The sequence below is a fragment of the Corythoichthys intestinalis genome, chromosome 5 (assembly GCF_030265065.1).
Source record: "Corythoichthys intestinalis isolate RoL2023-P3 chromosome 5, ASM3026506v1, whole genome shotgun sequence".
NCBI lineage: Eukaryota > Metazoa > Chordata > Actinopteri > Syngnathiformes > Syngnathidae > Corythoichthys > Corythoichthys intestinalis.
This window is the reverse complement of record NC_080399.1, coordinates 50,319,896-50,344,534: the sequence shown is the minus strand read 5'-3', so window position 1 is coordinate 50,344,534 and position 24,639 is coordinate 50,319,896. Positions and strand designations below refer to the sequence as shown.

At 40.3% G+C, this 24,639-nt stretch overlaps 1 protein-coding gene across 1 annotated transcript; it reads right to left on the bottom strand.

The window, feature by feature from the left end:
• On the bottom strand, positions 1-24,393 carry map1lc3b (microtubule-associated protein 1 light chain 3 beta). The gene is made up of 4 exons (XM_057836842.1): positions 24,116-24,393; positions 8,810-8,865; positions 1,514-1,620; positions 1-1,423 (listed from the first exon to the last, which is right to left on the bottom strand). Exons 1-4 carry the CDS (start codon positions 24,153-24,155, stop codon positions 1,246-1,248), a joined length of 381 nt encoding a protein of 126 aa, XP_057692825.1. The 5' UTR covers positions 24,156-24,393; the 3' UTR covers positions 1-1,245.
• Between the last annotated feature and the right edge of the window lie 246 nt (positions 24,394-24,639).

Here is a 24,639-nt window from a genome sequence, read left to right as displayed (position 1 = left end):
TCTTTTTTAACCTTTTATTGTTAACAAAATACCAACATAAATACACATATGGCTATTGCTCAGTGTGAATGTGTGAGAAATGGAGGGGCTGGAAGACACACAAATGCTCTCCCCTCAGCAATAAACACACAGTGGCTTTGACTTGTCCAATGCAGAAATAGCTGGAAAGATTGAGGATAAAGACTTGTTGAACAATGAGAGTTAAATTAAAGAAATCCAAATGATAAATAAAATACTGCATTATAAAAGCAGTTGAAGCGCAACATAAAAAGCACAAAGGTCCCCGTGCGCAGCTGCGCGTGTTGAATGGCAACAACAGCGACAAGAAATCAACCCTGTGTACCAAAGTCAACACACTGACACAGCTACACACTTGTAAGACCTTATTCACTTTTCTTTAACTTACTAAAACAGCTAATTACTTGAGACTAAAAAAAGAAAGAAAAAAAAAACCATCAAGTTTCTCCACCGGACTAATTTTAGTGACCAACTTGGTAATTGTGTTACTCATTCACTGCCATTGACGGTGATAGCCGTCAAACATCCATTTTAATCGAGAAAGCTGGCAGGGAATGAGAGTCGATAAAACCGTTTAATATAGTTGACACTGTCAGTTCGATAAACCGGAAGAAAGCAGAACACACCAGGTGAACTAGAGGAGGTTGATGAAACAGTATAAAAAGTGAACGTAACCTCATTTTTGGCGTCAGACGTGACCGTATTCAGGCCAGAGGGTGAAGCCAACGTAATATTGATGTGCTGCAGTTAATGGGTTGCCATTATTTACAAAATGAGCAGCGCTGAATTGTTTCGTTCTATACAATTGGACATGCAGTTAGGTCATCCTTGAGGCTACATCCACTTGGGCAATGCTTCAAATCGCGTTAGCTTTGTTCATTTGCTAATATAAAGATATAAAAAGCAGCGGTAACGCACTACTTTTGTGAAACGGCAAGCTGAGACGTACCGAAAGATGAATAGAAGTAAGTGGAAGATTCATCTAGCCACAACACGGGAATAAATGCTACGTTGCCATGACAGCCCGTTAAAGACTGGGGCTCAGACGCTCTGCAGTCAAAACAGAAAAGCCTCTACTTGGCGCTTACGTTTAGCGGATTGTTTTAGTTAGACTAACGTGGCGAGGAGACGGCGTTACTACTGGAAACAACACGGAAAGGAGCAAATTTAAAACAAAAAAATACAATTGTCCAATGGCTGGCCGGGAGGAATAAGAGAGAAGAGCGATCACTGGGGGGTCGGGTCGGCGCCAAAGGTCTCCTGGGAAGCGTAGACCATGTACAGGAAGCCATCTTGGTCACGCTCGCGCTCATACACCTCCGAGATGGCGGCAGAGACTGACACCATGCTGTGGCCGTTGACCAGCAGGAAAAAAGCCTGGTTGGAGTTCAGCTGGAGGCGCCGCCTAATGGTTACAGGCAAGTATAACATCAGGCGAGACCTGGGACAAAAGACAACTGGCGAGGATACGCAAGATTAAGGTGCTCAGGCCTACCTGATAATCTTGATCAGTTCACTCATGTTGACATGGTCTGGCACCAAGAACTTTGTCTTGTCCAAGATGGGCAGCTGTTTTTCTCCTTTGTACCTTTCAATGATCACCTAAACAGCACACAAAGATCTCAATGCAGATTCTATCCACAGCACAATAGACGCTGCCCATAAACATGTCAGGAGTCATATTGAAAGGGATTACCACAAATGCTTTCGATTTTGGCTTTGGGTCAACTCAACAAAATGTCGGATTGTCTATCTGCTCGATGTCTATGCAGCAGTCCTTATAAAAGCATGAACCAGCATACATTATGTATTAGACCTGAATAATATTGGAAAAAACTATCATTGTGAATTTGAGGGGGATGTTTACCGCAGTATGAAAACTAGGGTTGGGAATCTCTGGCATGAAGCCGATTCAATATGTGTCTAGATACAAAGGTTACGATTCGGTTAAAAAAACGATACATTTTTAAGGCCAAGCGATTCGATACGATACAGTGTAAGAACGATACGGTTCGATAGAGTGAAAACGATACGATAGTAAATATTTGTTGTGTTTGTACAGTATTTTAAACATATAAAAAGACCACATTTCAAATATAGCAAAATTAAAATTTGATACCAATGTTATGTTTTATTTTTTTATGAAAAAAAATTTTGGCTTACTATATGACCGTCATTTTGTTGGATGGGATTGATAATAAAATAAAACTCCAGTGACAGACAACAATAAAGTGCAGTAATTCAATTAATGTATTTCCTGGTGTTTTTAACACAAGAGGTAAGTAATTTAAGTGCAAACTTTCAACATAAACATCTTACAAACAAAAAATATTATTTATATGCAGCAGCTCTAGAAAAAAAAAAAGAATTAAACCTGCTAGTGTTATCATAAATAAATAACAAATTATGCTTTATGACGGGTATAATTGGGGGAATAAAAACATGGCATTTTAGACAGGTCAATAATCATTACTTTAACCTAATACACAGCAAAGTCATTCACTTATGCCAGTGCTTCCTCATTTTTTATTCTTCATCACTGTCCATATCTTTTTTGAAGGGCAGATTTTTCTTGAGGAAGATCAACTAATCCGCATGTTCATGTTTAAGTAGACTGCGTTTCGTGGAAACAATATGCCGCCCTTTCCACCATTGTAGTGGGTTATTTTTCAGGGTTAAAAACTCACGATCGCTGTACCGCTCCACACTTCACACAAGCTCTGTCCCATGCGAACAGATCTGGCTGCCTTCATCACTTCAAAGTCCAACTTTTGTTTTCCTGGGTGCATTGAAAATCAATCGCTGCACGTCGCTGGCGTGGTGCGCAAACTGTCCATTGTTGTAGCATGTTGCTTCGTTGACACTACTAGTTTCGTTTTGGGCTGTGAAGAAAAGGCTACGTAGCGTGCGTTACAGTGGTTTCGTTAGCTCGCGCGTTGTTATGACACGCCCGTGACGATCGGGTAATGACGGCGACTAGTAGTGGTTCTGCCGTAATGCATGGGAAGTTGAGGCAACCACGACTGTGAGTAGTGCTTGTCCATATAAAGTTGCAGAATAACATTATCTGGCTTTGCCAAAAAGGCAAAGACCAGATAATTATATCATGCGTGCGGTCTCGATCCAAGTGCGCTGTGTGGTGAATGACACAAGTGCAGCATGCGAAGTAAAATATGAAGCAATGCATTGAGCTAGGCATTAGAAGCCGATTCTCGTGCTCGCGATAGCCGAATTCTATTTCTACTATCGGTTCATTGAATATTTAATGGCTAATTACTGTCGAGTGGTAACTTTACTATCGAAGCATCTGTATCTCTCACCTGTAAAACCGGATATCAGGTCGTATCGGTTTATTGTTCTCAAGCTCATTAATGACGTCACCAGCCACAACAAAGCGTCGCCATATTTAAAACAGGGCAAAAGACGAGTCACAAGCAGTTGCTCTGTCGTGCATTGTAATACAAACATGTTGAACTTTCGTCTTATTTGCGGTCTTTTTTCCGTCGGAATGACTAAAAGTTGCTGTGTTGTGGGTTGTCACATAAGGAAGAGTTCAGAGCCGCATTTGAAGTTCTTCATTCTTCCTCGTGAGAAAAAAAGGAGAAACAAATGGCTGAAAGCAATTAATCAAGGCACGGTAAAAGAAGACTGTTCCGTGGACTATTCTCGCCTGTGGGAACCTAAATCCAAGCACATTTACATTTGCAGCTGACATTTTATTACTGGTGAGTAAACTTTAATCTTTTTTTTTGCCCCAATTAGCTGCTAGGATTCAATAGACTAGACAGTGGTTATTATTACCGTAACCGGCAACGCGCAAAGCGTTATTTTTCTTTTGCCGTGAACTGCTCTGATTCGTCAATCGGTATATTATTGGCCTGGTGGGAATTGGTTATTTTGCCGTGACGTGTTCACGGCTAAATAACGCTTGGATCCAAATTACCGGTTACGGCAGAAATAATCACTCCGTATATACTACCAGTTTTCTTAGTTCCACACAGTACATATTCCACGTAATTGATAAAGGTCAACTTACTGGGTGACTTTATGAGGTAGTTCATCCAGCTATCAGCTGAGACTTTGTATGGGCAGATTTGCAAGCCAATACACAGTAATTTTAAATTGTATCACCTCCTCGCGTCTGTCGGCAGTGACTCGTGATAATAGTAAGCCATGTTTAAGACGTTTTTATGAAAAAAGACGCAAAACACACCTGAAATATATGAATTTCAGTCGTTTGTCTACGGAATGTTTAGCTGTGCGTGCCCCCTTTTGCAAAATGGCGACACGTTGCTAAGCAAGGTGACGTCATCATGACAACACGCCGACTTCCTCCATACAGCCAGTGAACCAAAAAAGAAACACTCCAAACACAAGGTGTACTTTTCTTGCATTTATGGATGTCTCAAATCATGGTAACTGAAATAAACAAAACAAATACATTTAAAACGTTGTCTCACTCCCAATGTTTTTTAGATGAAACCTTTTCACAACAATATTTACATTTTAACCAACTTATACATTTATAACTTAATAACTTATGAATTCTTCATGTCTTTTTAACACAAAGGCATGACATGTAGACTGTAGTTGACACAGTGGCTGAAAATGGTGAAACTTCATTTGAGCTTTCTGCCCCCTCAACAACAACAAAAAAAAAAGGTCGTACCGTAGATATATTTTAATTTTATTTAGAAGTGTTTCTACTTTTTTATGGCAGTTATTTTTGTTCTTGCTCTAATCTTGAGCAACCTGAGCTGTGGGTTGTCTCGAAATTCTATTGATTTTAATTTTATTTAAAATATTTGTTATTTTTTTGTGTATTTATTTTAACATTATACTCATGTTCCAATTTGCAAATATTTTCTGAAAAGAAAAAAAAAATCTCGGAAAATTTTTTTTTTTTTTAAATTATACACCTCAAAATGACACATTTTGGAGCTATAATTGCAATACCGTGATACCGTGAAACCGCACTATTTTCCTCAAGGTTATCGTACCGTCAAAATCTCAAAACAGCACTTGCCTAATCGCAATATGTTTTATCGGATTTTTTTTTTTTTAAGATTACATCTCTATGAGTGGAAATGCATTTCAGACCTCAACCTACAGTGGGGAGAACAAGTATTTGATACACTGCCGATTTTGCTGGTTTTCCCACTTGCAAAGCATGTAGAGGTCTGTAATTTGTATCATAAGTTCTCTTCAACTGTGAGGGACGGAATCTAATACAAAAAAACAGAAAATAACGTATGCTTTTGAATAATAAATTTGCATTTAATTGCATGAAATAAGTATTTGATACGTCACAAAAATCGAACTTAATATTTGGTACAGAAACCTTTGTTTGCTATTACAGATACCAAATGTTTCCTGTAGTCCTTGACAAGGTTTGCACACACTGCAGCAGGGATTTTGGCCCACTCCTCCATGCAGATCTTCTCCAGAGCCTTCAGGTTTCGGGGCTGCTGCCGGGCAACACGGACTTTCAGCTCCCTCCATTGATTTTCTATTGGGTTCAGATCTGGTGACTGGCTAGGCCACTCCAGGACCTTAAGATGCTTCTCACGGAGTCACTCTTTAGTTGCCTTGGCTGTGTGCTTTGGGTCGTTGTCATGCTGGAAGACCCAGCCACGACCCATCTTCAGGGCTCTCACTGGAGGAAGGAGGTTGTCAGCCAAGATCTGGCGATACATAGCCCCATCCATTCTCCCCTCAATACGGTGCAGTCGTCCTGTACCCTTGGCAGAGAAGCAGCCCCAAAAAATGATGTTTTCTCCTCCATGTTTCACGGTTGGGATGGAGTTCTTGGGGTTGTACTCATTCTTCTTTTTCCTCCAAACACGACGAGAGTTTAGACCAAAAAGTTCCATTTTGGTCTCATCCGACCACATGACCTTCTCCCATTGCTCCTCTGGATCATCCAGATGGTCAGTGGCAAACTTCAGACGTGTCTGGACATGCACTAGCTTCAGCAGCGGGACCTTGCGTGCGCTGTAGGATTTTAATCCATGACGGCGTAATGTGTTTCCGATGGTTTTCTTCGAGACTGTGGTTCCAGCTCTCTTCAGGTCATTGACCAGGTCCTGCCGTGTAGTTCTGGGCTGATCCCTAACCTTCCTCATGATCAGTGATGCCCCACGAGGTGAGATCTTGCATGGAGCCCCAGAACGAGGCAGATTGACCGTCAACTTAAACTTCTCCCATTTTCTAATTATCGCTCCAACAGTTGTTCCTTCTCACCAAACTGCTTGCTTATTTTCCTGTAGCCCATCCCAGCCTTGTGCAGGTCTATTATTTTATCCCTGATGTCCTTACGCAGCTCTTTGGTCTTGGCCATTATGGAGAGGTTGGAGTTTGTTTGTTTGAGCATGTGACCAGGTGTCTTTTATACAGGCAACAAGTTCAAACAGGTGCAGTTACTTCCGGTAATGAGTGGAGAACAGGAGGGGTTCTTAAAAAAGAACTAAGACCCGAAATATTTACTAGTTGGTAATGTATCAAATACTTATTTCATGCAGTTAAATACAAATTTATTATGTAAAAAATTATACAATGTGATTTTCTGGATTTTTGTATTAGATTCCGTCCCTCACAGTTGAAGAGAACCTCTACATGGCTTGCAAGTGGGAAAACCAGCAAAATTGGCAGTGTATCAAATACTTGTTCTCCCCACTGTATTTTCTAAGTGGGTGAACTTACAAAAAATCACAAGGCGTGTAAATAATTTTGCTCCTCACTGTATATAGCTATAAACACTGCTCACAAAAATTAAAGGAACACTTTAAAGAAACACATTAGATACATCAGATCTCAATATGAAGTTGGATATCTATACAAATAACTACAGGGCAGTGTCTTAGGAACAAAATGAGGGCAAGTCTTTTATTGGAAATAAAAGTTTTCAGCCTAAAGAGGGCTCAGTTGTGTAGACACCATAAAATCAGAGTGAAATGAAGATGTGGCAGGCTAGTCCATTTTTTCCAAAACTTAATTTCTGCAACTCAAAATGCTTTTCAGTATCTTGTGTGACCCTGAACAGTTTGTATGCATGCTTGACAACGTCACAACATGCTCCTAATGAGACGACGGATGGGGTCTTGGGGCATTTCCTCCCAGATCTGTGTGAGGGCATCCCTGAGCTGTTGTACAGTCTGAGGCGCAACCTGGCGGCGCCTAATGGACAGAAACATAATTTCGTGGAGCTGTTTTATTGGGTTTAAGTCAGGGGATCGTGAAGGCCATTCAATTGTTTTAATTCCTTCATCCTCCAGGTACTGCCTGCATACTCTTGCCACAAGGCCGAGCATTGTCGTTCATTAGGAGGAAACCAGGACTTACTGCACCAGCGTAGGGTCTGACAATGGGTTCAAAGATTTCATCTCGATACCTTATGGCAGTCAGAGCACCATTTCCTAGGCAATAGAGGTCTGTGCGTCCCTCCATGGATATGCGTCCCCAGACCATCACTGACCCACCACCAAACCTGTCATGTTTAATGACGTTGCAGGCAGCATAATATTCTCCTCGTCTTCTCCAGACACTTTCAGGTCTACCACAAGTGCTCAGGGGGAACCTGCTCTCGTCTGTGAAAAGTACAGAGCGCCAGTGGCGGACTTGCTAATTCTGGTGCTCTTGAGCAAATGCCAGTCGAGCTCCACGGTGATGGACATTGAGCACAGGGCCCGAAAGGACGGCGGGACCTCAGGCCACCTTCATGAAGTCTGTTCCTGATTGTTTGGGTAGAGACATAAGTCTGTTCCTGATTGGGTAGACAATCACGCCAGTGGCCCCTCTGGAGGTCATTCTGTAGGGCATGAGCAGTGCTCAGCCTCATCTGCCTTGCACAAAGGAGCAGGTATCGGTCCTGCTGAGGGGTTGAGGACCTTCTACAGCCCTGTCCAGCTCTCTGAGAATAACCACCAGTCTCCTGAAATCTCCTCCATGTTCTGGAGCTTGTGCTGGGAGACACATTAAACCTTCATGCAGCACGTATGGATGTGCCATCCTGGAAAAGTTGAACAACCTGTGCAACTTCTGTAGGGTTAAGGAATTGCCTCATACTGCCAGTAGAGATAATTACCCAAGCCAAAATCAGCACGAGTGGAAAACCAGCCAAAAAAGATCAAGAGATACTTGAAATGACCTCCACATGTAAAACCAGTCCTGTTTTGAGGGTTTTTAATTGTTGCCACTGAAGTGCACCTTTTGTTAATTGCATGAACACCAATACAGCTAAAATTGATTAGCGAGGCCCTCAGCTAATTAACCAACCAGAAAATAATCAGACAGGTTTAATTCAATTCATGCAAGGCCCAATAATAAAAGTGTTCCTTTAATTTTGGGGAGCAGTGTATAAACACGTATTTTCCGTACTACATTTTTCAGTTTAGCTGGGCCTGCGACTTTTACACAAGTGTGACCTTTTTGGTTTTTCCCTTTCTGAGCCAACAACCTGTTATGATTTTTTTAGTTATCTGAAAAACATATGTTACGTTATCAGATGCCTATTTAGCCTGTTGTTCTCCATTTTACAATGTTTGTTCTCAGTTACTGATAAACTAAAAATTGCCTCTCAAAAATGCGACTAATACTCTGGCGTGACTTAAATGCCCCCCCCCTCCATTTTTTACTGCTATTGCCCGAAAAATATGGTATTATTATTCAACTTTATCGTATTATTTAGTTGTTTTTTTTTTTTTTTTTTTTTTAATTTTAAGAATAAATTTAATAGTACTAAACTCAAAGGGAACTGTGAATCATGACACATTTGAAACATAAGAACACTCACAGGTATCTTGTTAGGGTGCTGCTCTCGGATCAGCCGGACATCTTCTACCCTCTGATCTGCAGGACAAAAAAAACACACGTGTTATTAAGCGGGAATATTTAGACAATTACTTTATTCATTTGCCTTTCCTTAACCAGGCCGTTCCAATACAGACACCATGATCTTTTTTCCCAGGGAAGCTTGTTCAGACAAGTTTCACATATAAAAACAGACAGCATTCACACACCTGGATAGCCTACAATAAGGAATAATTTATTTATATGATGTTACTTTCAGTAAACACTGGGAGCTGTGAGTAGCAGCCCATACTGTAGTTATGTCTTTCGGATCCTGAAATTTCTTTCGTCGCAAGAGACAGTATTTTCCCGTTAGGCTTGTCGTAACCTGAAAATTCCGTATATAGATTTCGTAAGTAGATGTATCACTGTATAGGCCATTATCGTATAGCTGTCCATACAATGAATAGGATTAGTAAGTTATACTCCTAGTAACAACTGAGCCCCATTAAGACACTAAGACATGCTCTGAAGTCCAGAATGTTACCGGATTTGTACTCATGTGTGAACTTCTGCCAGCTAAGTTGACTCGGACATTACCTGAAACCTAACTACCAACCTAGTCACACGTCCGGAACATTCCCAGGGTTCTGTTTCAGAGCATAGAGGTTGATGACGTTTCTTATTTTTCTTCATCGGAAGACCAAATAACATTTGCCAACCTTAAGAAAATAACTTATTAACTATGAAAAGGGCGAATTAAATCCAACAACTGTTTGCTGATCACATAGCATGGAAAGTTTTTGAATGAGTCATCGCTGCTTAAAGGCAGCGGGAGTGTTTACAGCAGTATTTTCTTCATGTAATTTAAAAAAAAAATTTTTTTTTAAATAATTGTGATTGCGAACATGTCGTCGTACAGTCTCATCTCTTACAAGTGAATGTCAGATCAGTACAGTAAATTAACTTTATTTCCTTAGCGGAATATAAAAAAAGCAGAAAGCAAAACGTCACGTCATGCCTTTGTCTCCCTCTACACAGGCATGTCTCATGTCTGAAAGCGGCTGAGCCGGTAGGTTCCGGCTGATGTCTCTACAGTATGGCCGAATGCCACCATCTGAGTAGACTGTGGGTCACATCAATCAGTATATGATGTGTTTTGAAGTGTTGCTATGAAGAGCCAAGTAACCCCTATCCCATTTTAGGCAATCATTAAATTAAATAATTGTCATGCAATTGACACCATCACTGCATGCCAGAGTGGTGATGAGGAGCAGCTTTTACTGCCACTCAGGTTCGTCAGGTTTCTGGCTTCATGTTATGTTAGAAACAATAACAACATCGCAAATGATATTTCGGAGGTTTGGTTATTCAAGACAAATATATTGAGATTTTGTCATTAAATGGGATGTCAGAACAAGAATAACCTTTATTGGCCAAGTTAGAAAAACAGAGAACAACAAGTAAGCTATTCGATAACAAAGCACATTTAGAACGTGACCCTTGGGGTCAGAGAGACATTTAGCCATTAATGGAATGGAGTTAAGTTACTGTGCAATTGATGAAGAGTGATGTCCATTAGTATATAAAGTGAACTCAAGTGCAGTAATATGATATAGCAACAATGGTGCAACTGATGCAGTTGTTATGCAATATGAAGTGACAGTACTACTGTATGAAATGCTGATCAACTAGGGGTGTAACGGTAAACAAAAATCTCGGTTCGGTAGTAAGAAAACAAAATGCAAAATATAAATGTGCTAGTTGTTTATTACACACCTTTGTGCTTTCAACAATAGGAACATTCATTCATTCATTCATTCATTTTCCATGCCGCTTCTTCCTCACGAGGGTCGCGGAGGTGCTGGAGCCTATCCCAGCTAACTATGGGCAGTAGGCAGGGGACACCCTGAACTGGTTGCCAGCCAATAGCCTATACAAAGCTAGAATTCTGCTCAAAAAGTAGCGGGTATTTAAAGATAATCCAACAACAATTTGCATTTCAGACCCCGGTTATTGGTCATCTTTCTTTCTGGAAGAAAGAAGAAAAAAAGAAGTCCTGTGCTAAAGAGAAAAGCAATCCCAATGACAAAGATTTTACAAATGAAATGCCTCAATGAATCATTTTTTTTTTCTTATGAACAGTTTTCAAAAGCTTTATTGGTGGATTTTCTCAAGTTAAAGCGCCACACAGAAATTAATAAATTTAATTGTGTAAGCAGGATCTGTCTAGTATTCTTATCATTTAATTACAGGTGTTTTAGCTCATTTCAATAAATTTTATTTAAATGGGCAATTATTTATTTTATTATTTGTTTATATTTTAAAAATGTGATGTAGTAATTATTTATATTGTATATTTTATGTTGTATAACTTTAGTTCCTATGTGAATATTAGTTCCTACTTGTTTCGTTGTGGTAGGAGGGTTTTGTATTGAACACGGGGCCATGTTGGTTATCATTATAGCTGAGAAGACAGCAGTAAATCAACAAAGACAAGTCAACTGTGCCCCGATCTACCACTCAAGAGATCTGATGGAGTCAAAAAGTAGGTTACGATTGCATATTAGTTTGAAAATCGACTGGATCCACCGTATTTTTACACGAGTGACTTCCGGTCGGCCCGATCCTAGCTACCGGTAGTAGTATTGACGCAGGAGGGTCACGTCTGGCGTCAAATAATAAAATCTGCCGTTCTTTTCGCGTGCGTCGTATTGAGCCGCTTCTGGAACGCGTCTACACGCGGCCGCATTGCGACTGGTGTGCATTGGCTGATTGACTTTAACGCCCGCGTTTCACTGCGTTCTCGCAGCGGCCACGTTGTCGCGCCGCTGATGTTTCTGGGTAATATACGGTCCTACCATGTTGGTCCTCATTATAGGAGAGAAGACGGAGTAAATATAATCTACACAAAGATATTGTAACCCGATCGACTCACAGCCTCAAAAAGTAAGTTACATTACGTCAGAAACTCGTTCGGTACACCTCCGTTTTGAACAGAGCACTACGTACCGAAACGCTTCAACACAAATACATGTACCGTTACACCCTTATGATCAACGCAATATAAAGTAACAGTTATATGGAATACTGATCAGCAGCTGCTATGTAATGGACATACAGTGGGGAGAACAAGTATTTGATACACTGCCAATGTATCAAATACTTGTGCTCCCACTTGTTCTCCCACTTTCACTTTGAAAGTGCGAAATTGAGGTCCACACTAGTTTTTACTTGAAGTCAGTCGACCAAGTAAAGCAGGAGATAATGTCATTTCAGTTTTATTGCACTGATAAATAAGCAATCAAACGCTGCATTGACCATGTCCGTATGTCCATATTTCCATCATTTCTTGTCCTTTTTCCAAAACCGAAAGCACTATGAAAGGCTACATATCCCAGGAGCCGTTGTAAGCTCAAGAAGAACTTAATGTGAACATTTTTAATTAATTGCCGAGAGAGGCGCCACCTAAGGAGCGGGAGGCATGAGAGCGAACGACGGCTGGTTGGATTAAGCGGGCGACACGCAGAATGAATCAAAAACTAAATTTAGAGCAAGCTAATGCATTTTTTCATCAACTCAAGGAAGATAATGAGCCGCATTTGTCGTCGTTTTCCTCAGATGAGTCGGCGAGTTAGAAGAGTGACAGGCTGACAGCAGTGCGCAAACGGCGGAAGAGTGGGGTATGTGACGTAGCTCCACTAACCTTTGAGTCGCATTCCTGAAAAAATTGAACTCAACTAGTTTATCTTCAATATTTGTGAAAAGCCTTTTTTTTTTTTCAATGTTATATATATATTTTTTTCTTCACTATCAATCTTTTCAATTTGTACATAGAAAAAAAAAAACATTTTTTGTGTTAGATGAAATATATGTATTTATATTAGGGTTGTTGATTATAATTGGTCAGTGAAGAAAATAACAGTTTGGACATTAAGGTTATGGTGTCCTGAAAAAAGAGACCTAACCTGGCCATGGTGAAAAAATTTTTCTTTGAAATATAAAGGCAACATCAAAGGCATGCGCTTTGGCCGAAATAGGCTTAGGTGTTAAACGGTAAAAAGAGGAGCAAAGAACCTCATTAAAAGCCTTTTTTGATGGGAAACGATGTTTTCGCGTGTGACGAGAAGAGTCATCATCCAATCAGCAGCCATGAATTTTTTTTAAGATTCCTCCCGTGATAGAAGTCTCAACTGGACCTTTCCCAGATTGATATATGGAATATATTCGTAGCAGGTATACGGAAATAAACCAATGAGAACATCTAATAAAATTCAAGGAACTTTGTCATATTTTCACAAAATGGCTGAAAAGGCAATACCCGATAATGAATAGCCAAAAAAAAGCCTAGCCAAAGTGTAATGTGCTTATCCATAATCCATTCACAGTATAAATACATTTTACTACAGTATATACAGCTAGAAAGGAAAAATAATTAGTCCCTTTCCATTTATGTTGCATTACCCATCCTGCCATTAAAAAAAAACACCCAAATAAAAAAGACCTGTACTCAATATATGGTGATGAACTGCAAACAAAGTGAAAACAATAATCATAGTGAAATTTATTCATTCCTCTAGCCGCCCATATAGAAGGCTTAGCGTACTTTGAACCTACTAATTCAACAACACCATAATTTGGTTGTCCGAATGACATAAGAGCATGTATGCAAGAATGTCGCAATCAGCTCAAAATCCACATTCAAGTGCACATCAGAGATGTGGTTCTAGTTTAATATTGGTGTATTCGAAGACACAAAGACACTTGCCATCTGTTGATTTACAAGCAAACATTGCTGTAACAGTAAACTAAGTGCCTAAATCAAATTTCCATGCTTAAAGTGTGCTTATGTTACTGTGAAATGTGGGACTATGTCTTCTGATAACACCTTAATTAGGTTAAATTCACTGAGCAGGAACAGGACAGCTCGTTTGTCTCTCATGACATGTTTTAGTCATCGCTTTTCAGTGGACAAGACAGACAAAAAGGAAGCTGGCCCGTGTTAGTCTGAGGAAGGTGGAGGTTTAGGGGGTTGGGATTTTCCATTGCATTTCTTGTTTTCATAATCTTGGAAATGTTGACCCTTTCAAAGACCAGGTTGGGTAGTTATCACATTTTGGTCAAAACGGACTTCTTCATTAGAACCTTACCACCACCAAGAGTTTATTATAATCATAAATTTGTCCACCATACATAACACAGAGGTCGTCTGTTCCTGTCTGTGTCAAAAAGGTAACTACTTGCTTTGCTAGTCACAGCCCAACCAAGGAGGTAATGGTTAAATACAACGGTAAAAACTATGGCCCCATTGCAGTTTTAATCAGCCTGCATCAAATAATCAAAATTTCATTGAAAATGGCCCATAAAGAAGCTTTTCTAAATTCTGTTGCAACTCTCAGCTTTAACTCCAGATGGAGCTATAGACTTAAAGGGATCCTATATTTTTAAGACAATTCTTAAAAGATAAATGTTAGTATGAGTTATAATAATTTGATATTAAAACCCCTCTTTATGTTTTTGTTTTAATAAAGTTTGTAAAATTATTTTAAGTGATAGGTCGCCATTCTTGTTATGTCGCAGTGCGTGACGTCACCGGGCCCGTTGCGGAAATTCCAGCGTGTTACTCGTTAGCTTTCCCAACATGTCGTCAGTTCTACCCTTCCTATTTGAACCAGATCTGGAAAGTGAAGAGCAGGAAAGCACTGTCGGTTGTTAACAAGATGACCTTCAGCGAAAAATGCATGCATCAAATACCTGATAAGACAAAGTTGGGCAAAACTGGTGATGCGAGAGTGTATGCTGTTTGGAACTCCGGTTGGGAGCGAGAGTGTATGCTGTTTGGAACTCCGGTTTTATTAGCAGATATTCAAGGTAAGCATTTGCGTTTTCAAACTTATCCCAATATAATTATGTAGCATCCAGAGCTGTCGTGTGCTTTACATACAGTACAGGCCAAAGAGCACACCTTGTGTAAGCCATGTCTTGTACACTGTAACGCGTGGTAGCTAGGATATGTGTATAAACATACCAAAAAGGGGATACGCTTCCACTATGCACATTTATTCACAAAAAATATTTCCACCTTAACCACTCTTCACTCGGGAGCTCAGCAGTAAGCAAACACGCGTTCCCTGACGAACTCCAACATTGTTGTGAGGTCCACATCAGAGTCACTGTCGTCAGTGTAGCGTGCCATAGTGCTTTAATTATTTAGTATGATTTGGGGAAAACTCCCACGAAGAATAGTCAACATAAAAGATAGCAATAGTAATCCAAATCCGCATTTTTTACTCACTCGAAGATCCAGGAATTAGACCGATCCCATGGCAATGTCGCAGCTGTCGATTCCACAAAATAGACTGATCCGAAAAGCTGCTATGGGGCTGACGAATCAAAAAAAATGGACAGATCCGAAACCAACATTGCAGACGCGGTGGGACTGTGGGATCCAGAAATTAGACGGATCCCTTACTTGACAGAGGATCCAGGAAAAATGTTCGGGCGCCAGTTGTGCCGTGGTGGGTAGGATCGGTGGATAGGATAGGTGGATACAGGGACCAAATAGGGGGAGAAGCTTCCACTTATGCACATTTATTCACTAAAAATAATAATTCCACCTTGACCACTCACTTCACTCCCCTTGTTTCCATTTGACTGGAAATTGCATCCAAAAGCAGCACATCGTGGCATTTTACTTCGTGAGTTTAGGCAGCAACAAGCAATTTTTGAACACGCTACACATTTGGAAAGATCCCAATTACGTCATCACTGCGAGCCCGCAAACCATGGCGCCAACTAACGGTCAAAATATGTACGAAATATTATAAAATATTGCCATTGATTTGACATTTTATGTGTTTCTAACAACATATTTTAGTACAAGAGAACAATTGTGGTTTATTAGAGCCTACGTGTATTTAAGTTAGAGGATCACTTTAAACAGTGCTTCTCCATTTGAACTATGTTGGTTGTGACTTTCTTTACTTTTTTTTTGCCATCTCAGAACATTTGAAAGTTTGTTTCAGAAGTGGAAATATAAATATATATACAGGTAGTCCTCGGGTTATGAACGAGTTCCGTTCCTACGCTAGCGACATAACCCGAATTTTCACGTAAATCGGTGCACCCGATTGACGTATTAACCCTTTAGGTACCCCTAAACCACAAAATAACTACCCAAAAAGTCTAAACGTATTGTATTTTGTTTAATGATGGGGATACACTAAAGTGTGGTGGCAGTGTTGGGTCTGGCTGGACTGTCGCCTTGTATAACTGAGGAGCAAACTCATCTGACATGGATAAAGGTGCTCTGGTTTGACCCACATAAGGCTGGAAGTTGTTTCACCTAATATATGTTTGTGTATGTAATTGTAATTAAGAGCTACAGTTTGTGGAGTTATGGGTAAGCAATTTGGTATGAGAATAGCGTACCGCACGTAAAACGTCACTTTTGCCCATTAATATTCATGATGTTAGCAACTGTTGCAAGGGGGGTCAAACTCACGTTTGTCCCTCAAGCTAGATGCATGCAAATAGTGTACGAACGAGATGTTTACTGAGGTAAACCTACCAATTCTGAAAATGATGTCGCTGGTGCCAGAATTACTGGTAAAGATGTGGAAGAACATACAAATGTTCAGTTAAAGAGATGACTTGAGTATCGAGGGCTGAAAAGGACCAGAAAAAGAGCCGACCTGATACAGAGGTAAATTTGTTATCGACACCTTTATCTTGTGTGCATTGCCTTGCGACACTGATGATGACCTTCTCCTGTTTCAACAAGCTATCCTTTACCACCATATGCCCTGTCTTTCCTATATATTATGTCGTCTGTCTTACGTCTGTGACCGTTCATAGGGGGCATTTATATTGCTATTTTTGTGTAGCGATCACAAATGCCACTCAGTGACAGCTGAGTGGCAGTAACGAACTTTTAATTTTTTGATTAATATCAAATCTTAATTCTATTAATTTATTCACACTTCCCCCGTACTAAGGTTTTTTCTTTACAACAGAAAAGGTAAAGCTGTTAAGTCTAGAGCCTACCTGTAGGCATGAACAGGCTTACTACAAAAAGATAATAATTTCAGGTCATTCGTTGTCAGACAGAAGCAGCACGGCAAAACACCACGCTAAAAAATAAGTAAAAATATAAATATAAAACCTCTTCGGGGCAGGATCGTCTATCTGTAGGACCATGGCCCCCAACAAAATATTTAATGCATATGAAGGCGAATGGCTTCACCTTGCTGGCGTTAAATTTTTCTTTTGGCCGTCCGCACAAGTTAATCCATTGTTCACATTTTTTCTCCTTTGAGTTTTTGGCTTCGGGATACATATGAAGAAACAATCTTCATATGTGGACGGTCGTAATGTCTAGTCGTTTCTACAAGTTCCATAGTGGCAGTGTTTAATCGGCATTTTCTTTTTTGAAAGATCAGCGGCAGAAAACAAGCATTACTAGGATTGGTTGTATGCGAGCGCGCTTCTATGTTGACCCCCTTCCGGTTTACGATGGTGACATCATGCTTGCCTGGTACACCAGACTCACCGCTGTTCCAGCTATTGAGTCTGGCCACCATTCAGCGGATACAATTTCCAGGGCGGAGCAAGCCACAGTAAACAGACAGCGGAGTGGACCAATCAGCAACGGGCAGACGTGACGTTAGTAAAACGACGAGGGCAGGACGAGGGACTTGCGCGCGGAAGTAAACATACGAGGAGAGCAGAGTTTATTTAACATGGCTAGCGCGAGACAGACTGTTGTCAAGGACTCGTGTCGATGTGTTTTTGGTAATTTAAAACCGATTTTACAGTGAATTGGAACATATTCTCGGCTCTCCTGTTCACCATCTGTGTTGTTGTGGAGACGACTTTCAACGCGCAAGAGTGACGTTGCTCATTAAGAACACGTCACGCAAATAAGCGAATCTGATTTGTCGATTGATTTTGTACCTGCTCGAGAGGCCGTTAATGGGCTGGATCCCAGACTTTTCTCTCAGCGTTTGAAAAATACAGCGAGAACAGTCTGGCCGTGCCAGGCAAACATCATGCAGCCTTGCGATCTAAAAATAGCATTCATGCGGTGCGCTATTGTAAATACGTTAACATTAGTAGCATTTAAGTTGGACTTTTTTAAGGCTAACTTAATCTACTAAATTTACATTTTGATCATACTAGATGGACGTTTGAACACCTATTGTTTTGTGTCAAGTGTTTTATTGTTAAAATGCGTGTCGTTTTGAACATAAGTGTACATATGTGTGTTACAGCTTTACAAATTGTCAAAAGTGAAGGAAGTATAAAGTAGGGCTGCAGCTATCGAATATTTTAGTAATCGAGTAATCGACTGAAAATTCTATCGATTAATCGAGTAATCGGATAAAACAAATATATTTTTAGGTGAAGAGCAATTATAGATATACATGAGAAAACAAGACATTTTATCATTTTCAGTCAATCAATGTCTTTATTTTTGATGTATATTGTTGAAAACAGCCAACAATTGCATCTCAGATGTAACTAGAATTTTAAAAAATGACTAATTCACTGCTTTCACTCAAAAAACCTTTAGATCTTATTTTAAAAAAAATATATATATATATTATATATAGATATAAACACACACCTAAAAATGCCTTTACGCTTGATAACACTCATCACTTAAAAGTTAGGATTTTTTTCCCACGTTTTTCAATTAAATTTCTATTTGTGTCAAGCCATTTTTAAGTTCTAGTTAAGTTTTAAGTTAGTCTAAACTGTAAGTCCTGATAGGATTTTGAGTTTTTGCACTGTTCAAAATAAATGTATGATACAGGCTGTATTGGAGCACATTAGGGACTAGTGCTACTTGGTGTTTTATTCAGCAATGACTACTGAGCTAAAATTGATAGTTAGCATTATTGAGTTTTTATTTGACACCCTCATCACTCCACAACGCTATGTTATGTTAAAGCCTGTATGTAAGACACGTTAGCCACGCATCGAAAGCGGTCTTAATGAATTGAAACCTAGCCCTCCGCAGTGCTAACGTAAGGTGAGCTAGTAGTGACAGTAACGGTAATCTTATATATTAGCGCTTAGCGCTCTTTATTAGCGTTTAGCGCTCTACTGCTTTAAGATGGCGGCTGTTTGCTAACGCTGCCCAGACGCGGCCTAGTCTGTCATTGCGCATCTAGTTCAACATACATGTGATCTCTATGAGACTCATTGGACGCTACCTGCCACTAACGTAGCATGAGCGGGCTAGTATTTAGCAACGTCGGCGTCGTTTGTAGCGGTTGTCGGCTGCAGTAAGTTTTTTTTTTTTGCTTCTTCCTCTACGCACGTGACATCAGCGCGTTGTCCCGCATTAAAAGTAGTCCAAGCAAAACGTGATGCTTAGAGCTGTCAAAATAAACGATTACTCAAGGTGAATAAAATTACTCGGATCAGTTTTTAAACTTGAGTTACTCGAGTTGCTCGAGTATTCGTTTCAGCTCTAGTATAAAGTTTCAAAAACCACAATTGCCTTGTTTGCGGTCTGTCAAACTGAACAACTTCACGTTTAGTGAGGAAATGCGTCATATTAGTAAAGTAAAACATAAGACACTGTTTACGCGGGAAAAAAAAAAATAAACGACACACAATGGCGGACGGGACTAAAGCGTCGTAAAGTCGAAATCACGTAAGTCGAGAACGTCATAAACTGGGGACTACCTGTATTTTGCAATATACCTATAGGTCTAGGTTTTTTATTTTTGTTTATGTTAAACGGCAACCATTTTACATAAACAGAAAGTGAGCGAACAAGTCAAATCAACACGCTGTAAACATAATCTGGATATTTTTCTTCCCTTTCATTACATCTTAATGTACGACAGGATGAAAAAAAGTCTTAAATAGCATTATTATGTGAATTACAATCATGTTTTGAGACGATTCGACTATATACAACAATTTGGCAAAGCACAAATGACGAGAAATCAGTCTTTTAATCCGCCGTTTAGCCACGCCAACCATTATAGGGCTCGAGCGTCCCCATGAAGAGGATGACGTCGGCAGGGCAGGGTCATGGTTTTATCTGATTTAGAATTCAACCCGTTGAGGGGGAATTATTCAGAACGAGGAAAATGCGACAAAGAGAGCCGCAAAATGTCATTGTTTCAGTCTCTCTACTCCAATATTTTTACAGGATATTCTTTTTGCGAAAGTATTTTCACCCAATTGCTAAATAAATGTTATGGTCATGACAAACAACAGTCCTGTGCTAAACGGAATAAAAAATGCATTTATTTAGCACGACATGGCAATATTACTCCATAATGGTGAAAACTGTCAACTTCACCTTTACTGTCGCACCTCCCAAACGATATTTTATGCCACCGTAGTTGGTCAGGCTTTTGTCATTTCCCTGCCCCGGCTTCGGAGAATGTAAACAAACCAAGAGGCGTGACAGCTAGCGGACATGCTAACCCGAGTCGAGTGACGTCTCCAAGTCTTATTTATGCTTTTCGAAGCAAAAAAAAAAAAATCACACAAAACTAGCCAGGATCATCTCACACGACGGCGGGTTTGTCGATTGTCTTTGCCCATCTGCAACTTACCCGGCGGCGAGCAAGTTACAGCTTGTTCCCCTACTACGGACAGGAGAGGTCGCTGGGGAAGCAGCTGGAGAGTACCGCCGGACAAACCGGCCGACGTCGGAGGAGCGCGTAGCTGGCACATGGTCAACACGAATATGGCGTAAAATAATCCTTTTCAACATGGCGAAGACATAAACAGAGACTGGCGTGCAGTTGTTGTGCAGCTAACATGGCAGGATTTGTCTGAGGAGAACTTTTCTACATGTTTGTCCATGATTAAAGGTAAGTAAATAGTCCTTTGTTTAAAGAAAGTTTGTAGTGTTTACTTTGTAATCGCTGTATTCGCAGCCATTTTTAACACAAAGTTGCAATTTCTGATGGGGTTGAAAATTTGACAGAACACCAGGCACACAAAGAGGGCAATAAGTCGAGTATAGCGCTCTCCTGGTAAGGGGGTGTGCAACAAGACGCCGGTCGTCGGCCGAGTGGCATTTTTGGTGGATAATCAGCCACAAAATGCAATCCACTTCCGTATTAAAACGTGTGCCATGATCCCAGTATCTGACATAATACAAAATACGATGTTTACTCACTTCCTCGTAAGTCCAAAGGTCCCACAGTAGTAGGTCTTAATTAGGCCAAAATGAACGGGAACCTTCTGAAACCCAAAAAGGCTCACATAGGGCTGGGCGATATGGCCTTAAACATGTATCACGATAAATTGAGCAGATTTATCTCGATAACGATAAATGACGATAAATTCGCCCAAGCATACTGTTATATAATTTGAAAATCTGAATCAATGCATGAAATACAGATTAACTGTTTGTTGTTGATTTATTTACCGGCATTCAATTTCATATACTGTATTTAACAATTGTACATGCAGTCTAAACATTTTACAGTTTATAAAAATGTATTGTAAGCAATAAGAATTCAAGTATGAACATTTATAACAGCGTGTATGACTTGAACAATGTACATTATCAAAATCAATATGTCTGTGCAAACATGTCATTGTAACACAAATGACTTGCAGCTTGAACAGTACACTTCAAAAAGACAACTTATTGTTAATGGCTGCTGTGACATAATTATTAAATACAAGTGTTTACTTTATGGTTTCAGGGTCCCCCCCCCCGTTCATTTTTTAATAAATGCACGCACAAATGAACCCCCAAACAAACAGAGAGACACACACACAGACACATTAAAGCTATATAAAGATTTTATGATAGCAATAATGACACAGAAATAAGCACATACAGAAAAATAGCTGGGGCCATTTCTCGGTCATTATAAGTTTCGCCGTTGGATTGTACTTTATACTGAATGCTTTACCATCACAAAAGCTATCAGAGGAATCACACACAGACAGATACAAAATAACGCCACATAGTAGTTGCTAGATGCTGTCCGTGCCCAATCCACTCATTAAATTCAGCCGTTTCGACAAAGTTAGAGCCGCTATCCGACTCCATCACGTTCATTTGTAGCGTTAGCCGCTAGCTAGCGTTAGCCTGGCTACCAGTAGAAAGCACTGAAAGCACCATCTCTGGAAATCGTGAGAACAAGGGAGGACAGCGGGTGAAAGCCCATCTGGATGCCACCATGAGTCTACTAAATGTCGGGTGAAAGTTTGGTGAACCTCCCTTAAGCCACACTCCATCACGTTTTGCTTGTAGCGTTAGCTGCTAGCGTTAGTTTACCAGGCTTTTGTTTGATTGGCTTCTTGATGATCACGTGACTCTCTACGTAAGCCCATTGACTGCTTTCTTAAAGGGGAATGAACATAAACGAACAACACAGAATCAAAGCGGGATGAAAAGACTATTTTCTTGTTTTATCAATTCACCGAATTTACCGACATGGTCAAAATTACGTCGGTCATCGTTAAGAATTTCGGTGACGGTAAATTTCCGGTTTACCTCCCTGCTCTAGGCTCACAGGTCTCTCCCTAGTGCGGCAACAAATTTCTGCAGCCGTGATGCGGAAAATAAACGAATTAATAAGCAAGATCAGCTGAATCCGCAGTCCATCTGCAAGCTATAAAGCAACGCTGCATTGTGAGACGCTGATCCGGGTGACTTCACATTTGCATTCGTCCTAAACCTGAGACTGAAGCCGGAAGTCACTCATTTTCATGTCGCGGGATTCAAAAATTGAATATTTAAACGATCGCTTCTATACACACCCAAGCGGTCCGTTTTATTCAGGAGCATAAAACACCGCGTGAAATATGAAATAAACATGCTTTTTGGTGTCCTATGCACTTTAAGTGCCCCAATAGGTTGTTCAAAACCTGCTTTCGGTTGTTAGTTCATAAAAAGAACAGTTTTGTTGATCTCAATTCCAATGGTGCTTGGTTAAAGATTTACAGGACAATATGCCAGCCCAACTTGTGGATAACAAGGACCAAGCCTTACCACCAGATAGATGAAATCCATGAGCAAGCGATTAGCCGCCCAAAAAGGTTTACAATTGCCTAAATATATGCCATAAAAGGGTAGAAAAATAATACTTCGTTGCACAAATGAAACACGTAAACTTACTTGAATGGAGTTTGTTAGTTTTATTGGCAAACTCTATATTTAGTGCAACATAATTCATTGGTGCAAAGATGCCAACAATGTAATTATTTTATCTGACTGGTTAGTTATTCTTGGTCAGTAACACAGATGGAATAGGCTGCAGCAATCTTGTGACCTTAGTGAGGATAAACTGTATAGAATTTCAACGGGTAAGGTTTCCAAATATGGCTGCCTTTGCAATATGTCCAATGGCCAAAATGTGAGGTTTACAGTACCAAAACAAAACATCTGTCTTCGGGAATAACTGACATGCCAATAAACATTTAGGTGATTACGTGAAGTGTAAGGATACTTGTGACAGTGTAATAAACATCATTGATCAGGTGGTCAACAGGAAGACCACATGTTTACCATGAGAGCTCACCCTTCCCTTTGCATAACATAACAAGGACAACCGGACTCTCTTCCATTTAACTCTTTGTGATGGTTTATACTGGTCATGGATGTTGGGAATCTATTTTACACCGTTTCATACCGAAACTGACAAGTTTTCAACTGTGTATTTTTACTTTTTACTAACGTTTCGTGGAATGGCGGCGTACAAGGACAAGAAAGATGTTCAAATTCTGATGTTGCTCACGTGCTTTCCCTGTAAAGTGAGACCAATAAACGTGACTTTTAACCGGAAGTGGCTTTCATTTCCATTATATAGGGGCTAAAAGCGGACATTTCCAAGTACACGTTGCACATATTTTTGAGGGCGTAGAAATATATACAGGAACTTTTAACTTGTGTTGCTTATTTTGTTTTGCCAGACAGGCACTTCTTGCTGCTCCTGAATGTGTCCCATCCCCCAATCCTGCAGCTCAGCTCAGTCCTGTGCCCTGTTTCGACACCACTTTTGTTTTCGCTCAACCGCTTCGCAAACACACAAAGTCCTAATAGAACAGACAACAGTTACTGTATTTATAAAGACGCTTTTATAAGTGTCAGATGGCTCGCATGTTTGCTATAAAGTGACAAGACAGAGAGGCCCTTCAGTCAACAAAATCCATCTGCTCCTACTTGTGTTTGACGCAGTTAACACTCCCAACTGGACAAAATAAAAGCAAACAAAGAGGCATTTTTCCTTCTTTTTTGACCAGGCAAGGCTACTCACACAAAGAACGAGACATAAATGGGAAAAATGGAGCCGTGTGGATGGAAAACACTTACCGAATGTTCTTCTTTGTTTGAAGGATTTCTCTGAAGGCATACTGCGTCAAAGTCGTCGTCCCAGTCGACAACGGAGGTAAATGGCGGTGTCAGCAAACAAAAAGGCCGCTGTTGACGACACCGTCCGTGACAAAGGACGCGTGGAACTGTGTGGTAATGGCAGTGAGGAGCTGTTGACGTTACCCGATGTGCTTCGACGTGCTCGCTTCCTTCCTCTGTGTTTTTATCATGACGAGCTGGGAAAAGCGAGCAAAACAAACCCGTCAGCTGACCTCTGACGTCACGCCCTCAGTGCCCCTGCCGCTTGCGTCTCAGTTTCTCCAAGATGAAGCAACACGTGCAGTAGGACGGTGTCAAAATCTCTGGCTCCGACGTTTAACCTTAAATCTTTGTTCCTTTAAATGTTTCATATTTGACGACCTTTGACCAGACCCGCCCTTACCGACCTTGACTTAAAGAGCATACGACAGGAGAAAAAAAAGTCTTAAATAGCATTACTATGTGAATTAGAATCATATTTTGAG